Consider the following 8,408-nt stretch of genomic DNA (forward strand, 5'->3'; position numbering starts at 1 on the left):
GCTCCAAACTCTCAGCCAATCACAGGACAGCTCTGTGTAGAGGCCGGCCACACAAAGAGCTCTTTGTAGCTGAGTATAGTGTACAAGAAAAATCACACACACCTAAAACACAAATACAATAGACGCAAATCAAACAGGACAGACAGTGTTTATACTGCTGTTCAAGGCCATTGGGCTGATATTGTGTGTGTGTGTTGGCAATGTGCACTTCAGCGATGAAGCAATGCTGACAGAAACCTACAATTAACCAGGATGAGAACCGGTCCTCTTTCATCTTTCACTTCTCTCTTTCTCATTTTCAATGTATAGCTTCTTTCTCTCCGTCTGCTTGTTAGTCTACAGACCTGGAGCCTCTTTCTTTAAAACTGCATCAGTCATGCTTGAGTGAACTGAAGTAAAGAGAGAGAGAGGAGAGAGAGGATAATTTAAGACTCGGTTCTGTCCTACATTCAGACAGCTTTCGGCTCATGTTGGAGAAACCACAAAGGAGGGAATGAATTAGTAATGACCTCACACAGGGTGAAAGAAACAGGCAACGTGAGGAAGGCAGAATGACAGTAAGGATGACAAACATAATCAGCATTAGAGCAACCCATATCAGAACAAAAACTGTCACTTTAAACGACATTGCATTATAGATAACTCTTTTATGAGCTGTTTTTGTAATGAGTTTTAAGCAACTGGTCTCAAGGTGGATGCTCAAAATGGTAAAAAGACAGTGAAATGGTTTAGGGTGTGTTCACACTTCAGTTCGCTTGGTTCGTTTGGTCCAGACCAAATAAAAACATTTAGTCCTGGTTCGCTGGTTCGCTAATTACGTACTACCTATTTTGAGACAAAACTTACCAAACATCCAAAACAACGCGCTGTGTGCTAAGCTAAAGGTCCTCGCTGTATGTGCATAGCCTGCATATGATAGTATTTTGACCAGCTGAGAACTTGTGAAAAGCTTATAAAATGTGTGAAGGAGAAAAAACAGTGGCAGGAATCCTTCTCCGTCACACACACAAACATAGATCTGCTGCGGGGAGACACTGTTCTGATGCCTGTACCGAACTGTGATGGGCAACACTGAGACTATGACCGGAAAAAACATGAATGCTTGAGAATTCTGTCCTTTTTAGGCTCTCATCTTGTGACATCATGTCCTTTGTTTGGATGTCTTTGGATGTCTTTGGTCCGTGGTGCGTTCATATTTCAGTCGAACCGCACCAGAGTTCGTTTGGAAGTGGAACAATACCCATCTTTCAGACCCATCTTTTCAGCTCGACTCTCGGTCTGCTTGTTTGGACTGGGATCAGATGGCAGCGTTCAGTTATTTAAATGAACCACTAACAGAGCAATCGCACCAGAATTTGTTTTAATCTAACCAAACCTGCCAAGTGTGAACACACACTTAAGAACAGAGAGAGACTGTAAGGCCCGTTCACACCAAGCACGATAACTATAAAGATAACGACAAAGATAACTATGCGTCCACACCAACGAACGATAACGGTCTTTTTATTCTAAGCACGCGCGCGCGCGCCCCATTTTAAATGCGCGAGACCTTTAAATTAGAATGGATTCTGATTGACTGTCAGTGTTTTATCGTTTGACAGCTGAAAAAAAAATCGTTCTGAAAGTGATCCCAACGATATCGTTCCTCATATCTTTATCGTTATAGTTGTGGTGTGAACTCTGTTATTCTTTAATATGGAGAACGATTTTTAGAATTATATCTTTATCGTTATCTTTATAGTTATCGTCCTTGGTGTGAACGGGCCTTAAAGCATGTAAAAGGCCGACTCCTTCATGTCTGAACGCAACAAAAACTTGGTTCTCGTTTAATGGCCAGGTAGATCCTGTTGCTCAGACTGAGCTGTGATTGGATGTGGGATGCAGAGGGCGGATATTAAGAGTATCACTGACCAATCCCTACTTACCTCATCCAAAAAAATGTCATGTTTGGTTTCATTTGAGTTGGCTTTGCAAATTCTTACCATCTGTGCTGTTAAACGACTAAATTAGCAGGATTTCCCTGTAGCTGTCAGTGTGACATGAAATGTTTAATCTGCAGGGCTGGTTTCTAAGATACAGATAACCGCAGTCCTCGGCGAAAGAGGATTTTCAGTCAAGGACATGGGACACTGGGGTCTAATCTGGGAATAATCTGTCTCAAAAAGCCAATCTAACTGACCCTTATATTATAAAAATACATAAACATTTCTCTTCTGCAAATCATATTCTCACTAATGGCTTTGGGACTTCCAGGTTTTTTGACTGCTCGGTTTCTAGTCTTAAAAATAAATCATGTAAACATGATATGATTCCAAGGACTGCATTTAGACTGTCTAAACCAACCGTCTGTAAAGTATCATCCATGTGTCAGCTGGCGGCCCCTAACTTATGCTGGGTTAACAAGCTCATGTAAATGTGGTCAGAGAGAGTCTGTGCTTGTCTTATTTAAGTCAGCATGAAATGAAAATTCACCTATTCACCTAAAATTCATCTATTTTCTAAATGCATGTTCTAAATCATATCGCAAGCAATTTAAATTGTGTTGTTTTGAACTTGAATTGTTTAACTCTTTCCACACCAGCATTTTTTTTTTAAGATGCCAGCCAGCAACAGCATTTTTGATCATTTTCACAAAAATGTCAAGACCCCCATAATATCTAGTTGTATTAATATCTGAACATGCAATATGTTAAAAGAATGAGAGAATGAGAGACTGCTTAAAAAGGCTTTGTGCATTCTTTTTTATCAACACTTGAATGTGGGTACGTTTCATAAAAAAGCAACATTTTGAACAAAATACTGAGAAAATCGCATTTTTGTCAAACACTACGTCCAGATCGGATTGGGAACGATAATCAAAACATAGATGGAGTAGATTGAGTCCATCAACACCCCCAAAGCTTCACAGTCATTAACCTTACCTGGGTCGACATTTTATTCAGTAACGTCAGGCAGTTTTGATTTATATGCCGTTTAATGTTTTATGATCACATTATTTTACATGTGTGTAAGCAATGCTTCTATCGTTTGTTTCTGCTTCTTCTTCGCCTGTGTTTGATCTGGAAATTATGTACTATTTCAGAAGATGCCTGATAGCGCCCCCAATTCCATCAATGTCAGAGAAGTGTTGTGTCGTTAATGAAGGAAAATTACGTCATTGGCGGGAAAGTGTTGCGTCATAAATTATGGAAAATTCCAATTTGGCAGGGAAAGGATTAATCAATCCTTATTATGTTATGTCATAACTGGACCTTCCAATGAAAACAGCACACTTCTATCTGGTGATGTATGCAGGACTTCTCCAATCATTTAGTCAGTTTTAACCCTGCCCTTGCAATCTTGCATTTATCTGCCTCCACTTTTAACATCCTCAACATCCAATCAACAACCGATGCATAGAACCAAGTCCTCGTCCTAGATTTTTTCTTTTCCGATAATCTGTTACACTTGGTTGTATGTCACAATACGTAAGAAAATATTTGTCGCTACTTCCACTTTATTGCGACTTCAGAATTGTTTGACATATTTCTGAGCACAGCAGTGCATCAGGCATAAGCCATGTCATTGATGCTTTCTTCTGTACAGTGGAAGAAAGGATCTTAGATTAGTGGTTCCCAGAATGCTAAATTACACGTTTGTTTGTTGGGCATGCACCATCAAGTACCCTGGAGTGAATTTAAGCACCATAGTATATTTCAAAGTAACACCACAGTACCTTTTTATAGAAGTTTAAGAATTTGTTATTGAAAAACCCATAGTGATTGACCAAAAATTTTAATATTGAGGGTGTTCATGGTGGCCTAGTGTCATGAAACTGCTCTGACACACAGGATAATTGAAAGGATAATCCACAATCGTAGTCCAAAACAGGCAAGATGTCAATAGCACAGTCCAAACAATGACAGAGTCCAAGGCACAGGCTAACAGAGAAATCCAGAGGCGGACCCGAGGGTGGGATGGAGGGCCAGGTCCATGGAGTGGAGGAAGGACTGGAGACGGAGGTAGTGTACGAGGCCAGCAGGCAGTGCAAGTGTCCTGGGCAGGCAAGGCTTAATTCCCAATGGTGGAGCAGATGACCACCAAGGCAGTGTAGACGGGACTGAAGACCCCCACTGCAGAGCAAATGACTGCCACAGCCGAGCGGACGGGACTAAAGATCCCCACGATGGAGCAGGTGGGGCCGAAGACCACCTGAAGACTCTGGTGTGGCAGCCATGTTGTGAAGAGGCCCTGGTTTTGGGAATACCGGATTGGGAAGGGCTGAGAGAACTTGATTTGCCACCATCAAAGCTGGAAGTACTGGAGACTGTGATGGGCCAAGCTCTGGTGGCCACATAGAGGAGGGGAATAGCCCTCCTCAACCTCCCCTTAACCAGCAGCAAAACATACGAACTGACTCTATTGTTCTAGAGTCAGTTCGTTATTTCCTCTAGGCATACATGATTTTATGGGCTCAGCTAAGCCATGACAATACAAGTCCTTAAAAACAGTATCTTTCAGCTTAGCCGGTTGGCGAGAACACTGAACTGTTCAGTATAGACCTTTATGGTATGGGTACATTGACGTAGGAACCGAACTTCCTTTGCTGGATCCAACCATGTCTTCTGTCATGAAACTGCTCTGACACTTTAGTTAGAGTAGTTTATTGAAAGGATAATCAACAATCGTAGTCCAGGAGAGGCAGCTGGTGATTGTGACACCTAGCATGTTAATACCATGGTATTCAACCAAAGTATAATGGTATTTCCATAATGTACCACCGTACGATTTTGTAATAGACACGCTTTGTCTTTTTTATTTGTTTTATTGGCTAATTAAAAAATTATCACTTAAATTGTGTTCTACTGAAACAGGAAAAAAATCCATAATGTAGCACTTCAAGGGAAATGGCTTTGTTTAGAGTGTTGAATGCGGTCTAATTGAGACCATATTCCCACTGGAATTACAAAACACACACACACACACACACACACACACACACACACACACACACACACACACACACACACAGGCACATCCCAAGAATGTAAATACAATCCAGCGGAGGTTAAATTCCCACCTGACACACTAAACATACATACACCGCAGTCCCCAGGGAAACATTAGAGTATGAATGAATAGCTGTAAGCTCATACAGAGGAAACGTGAGTGAAATCATTCATTGTGGTTCACACACTTACAATACTGCAAGCTGAAACTCAGCACCGCCAGCAGCGCACCCACCACCAGCACCACGATGAAACGGCTCCTTGCCAGCATTGTCCTGTGATTGGTTCAGACACCTGTCCATCAGCCATACATGCACAGCTTCCAGTCACCTGAGAAATCAAGAGCAACAGAAACTTAATATAGCACACATACAAATAACACAACATTACTAGGAGTTGCATTGCTTAACAATTAACAATAACAATTGCATTGCTTAAAGGGTTAGTTCAACCAAAAATTAAAATTCTGTCAGTAATTACTCACCCTCATGTTGTTCCAACCCCGTAAGACTTTCGTTCATCTTCAGAACACAATTTAAGATATTTTTGATGAAATCTGAGAGCTGGATCACTCCTCCATAGGCTTAGGCTATATGTTATTAAAACTTGCTGGCCCAGAAAGATAGTAAAGACAATGTTTAAAATTGTCCAAGTGACTACAGTGGCTCAACCATAAGTTTATCAAGAGACGAGAAAAAAAAAAAACAACCTTTATTCAACTATTGATTTTCTTCTGTGTGGGCCTCTGACGTGAGTCACAGCGCTTCTGTGTTGTACGTCACACACACACATTACACACACATGACCAGCGTCGGCCAATAGTGAGCCTACGTTCTGACGCTGCGCTGCGCTGTTACACTACGTGAACTCACGTCAGAGGCCTACACAGAAGAAAATCAATAGTTGAATAAAGTTGGGGGGTTTTTCGCACAAAAAGTATTTTCGTCGCTTGATAAACTTATGGCTGAGCCACTGTAGTCACTTATTTTTTTAAACATTGTCTTTACTAACTTTCTGGGCTGGCAAGTTTCAATAACATAGAAGCCTATGGAGGAGTGAGACAGCTCTCAGATTTAATCAAAAATATTTTCATTTGTGTTCCGAAGGTGAACGAAATTCTTACGGGGTTGGAACAACATGAGGGTGGGTAATTACTGACAGAATTTTTATTTCTGGGTGAACTATCCCTTTAACACAGTGCTGGTTTCCCTTTTATAAATATATTGCAGCAAAAACATGCCATGTAGGACAACCAAAGTCTGTTGAAACACAAACTGACAACACTACACAGTACACACAGCACCAGCAAGTAACATGTAATTTACCCCAGTCACACAGAAGCAGAAACTGTTATTAACTCTAAATACAGATAATAGTTGTGCTTTTAACTTCATTCCTGCAAAAAGCTTTTTGACCATATCTAAAGTACACACACAAACACACACAGCTGATGAACTGAGCAGATGTTTAAAGCCGCCAGAGGCCACATAATGAGAGCACTGAACCACACTTCCTTGACTACTACACCCTTCAATCGTCTGCAGCGGACATGAAAACAAGTATGCATTGATATCTGAAGTATTACAAGTTTTCAGTTGCAGCTTGGGTTTAACACCTTAACACCTTTTTTTTTGTTCTTGAAATAAAACTGCAAACCCCTGTGACTCTAATGACAAACACTGTCAGCAGTCTCTTGCAGTGAGACATGCCATTCTCCATCTAAAACTAGTTTAATTTTTGTGTAATTATTATTCATGCACTTTTATGACCTCGTTTTAAAGTAGAGAGGGCATGAAATATTCATACTTTCAAAATGTGTCACATCACAGGATTATCTGAATGAATTAGTGAAGGCTAAAACTATACAAAAATGAAACTCATACAGAGAATGACTTGAATAGCCCACATGTTTTCAGTCACTGAAATAAAAGGAGCCATTGTGTCATGTGACAAGAACTATCAAACAAGACCCTCCTTACAGTGTCTCAAGGTCATCAAGTTCGTTAAAAAAAGTGATATTCTTGACTCAAAAATTCATATTTATTTTAACTCCTTAAAATATATATATAAATTATTGAGATGTCTACACTCGTGTATTATTTTGGTACTTTTTGCCTTTGTGATTATACCACTTTCTTGATTTTTTTTTTTTTTAATGTATAGACCAAACGTAATCTAATTACTGTAATTTAATTACTTTGCCCGTGAAAAAGTAAAGGGATTCCTCGAAATTTTTCTGTAATATAATTACAGATGCTTCTGATGTAGGCTAATTGCATTAAATATTGTAGGCTATAGCCTACTATACAACAATTTATATAAAACAATAGTGAATTTAACATCAAAATGTAATGTTAAAATGTAGGCCCTACGTTTTTTATGTAACCTTCTCCCTTTACACACTTTAGTCAGTTTAAGAATAATTTATGCAATTGTATTAATATTTATAGAGAGTAATCAGTACAGTAATCTAATTACATTGTTTAAGATGTAATTAGTAACTAGTAATTAATTACTTTTATAGTATACTTTTAGAATAACTTACAACACTGAAACCAAACAAGAATTCATATGTTGCATTTCTCAGAACTTGACAAGTGTTTTAATCTAACTTCTGTACAATATTTTTTTAAATATTATAGACTGTGCCATACTGTAAACATATAGGCTACACAAGTTAAATTTAACCTATAATCTTGATATTGAGAAAACAAAGCCCATGTTATTTGGCATCTACTCAAACCTATAGGTATGACATATATGGAGAAGTATATTAGATGACAGCTCGCCTATGATAACGCATTTTTAGCAATAAATGTCTCAGTCTGAAAGTGTTGGCATCTTGAACTCCGAGAATGCAGGAACCACACTTTTTCCTTCAAATAATGTCCATCTGTCGTCTAGTGCGAGTGAAGATGATCAGTTTATGATCTTAAAGGAGTCTTCAGAAATCGCGCAAAGGGAAACCGAGAAGAATGCGTATGGAAAAGTGCAAAAGGAATAATGATTCTGGAAGCATCGCGTTCAGTAAGATAAGCAAAGCAACAGATCAAACACACTTACAGACACGTCACGACACGAGAAGAGGGAAACCCGCTTTACCTGACCGAACAGAGCCCAAATATTCCGTTCAGAGGAGTCGATCAGAACGATAATCCATCAGTCCAAAAGAACGACCAGACTCAGCCCTGCTGTGAGCCTCTCTGCGGCTCCTCTAACAACAAACCCTCTGTGTGTGTGTGTGTGTGTGTGTATCAGACATTTATTGTTGAGTTTTACTGCTCCCTCTGCTGGTCATAGATGGTCAAAACGTTGTTACCATGGTATGTTATGTGATGGCATGGTAGGCTACTTTGACTCGATAGCTAATATGAATGATAACCATATAAATGATATATACATGACTCTCTCTCTCTCTCT

At 39.5% G+C, this 8,408-nt stretch overlaps 1 protein-coding gene across 2 annotated transcripts in view; it reads right to left on the reverse strand.

The window, feature by feature from the left end:
* The window catches only part of pxylp1 (2-phosphoxylose phosphatase 1), a 16,430-nt gene extending 8,162 nt beyond the window's left edge, over positions 1-8,268 (reverse strand). The window contains exons 1-2 of one of the 2 annotated variants that reach the window (XM_081370376.1): positions 8,091-8,268; positions 5,181-5,318 (exon numbers count right to left, since the gene is read on the reverse strand). In XM_081370376.1, the coding sequence (XP_081226502.1) occupies positions 5,181-5,259 (79 nt within the window). In that variant the 5' untranslated portion in view covers positions 5,260-5,318; positions 8,091-8,268. The remainder of the gene's footprint in view (positions 1-5,180; positions 5,319-8,090) is intronic. The other variant, XM_081370378.1, reaches the window with a different exon arrangement.
* Positions 8,269-8,408: the final 140 nt, after the last annotated feature.

The sequence above is a fragment of the Scardinius erythrophthalmus genome, assembly GCF_964197995.2.
Source record: "Scardinius erythrophthalmus genome assembly, chromosome: 7".
NCBI lineage: Eukaryota > Metazoa > Chordata > Actinopteri > Cypriniformes > Leuciscidae > Scardinius > Scardinius erythrophthalmus.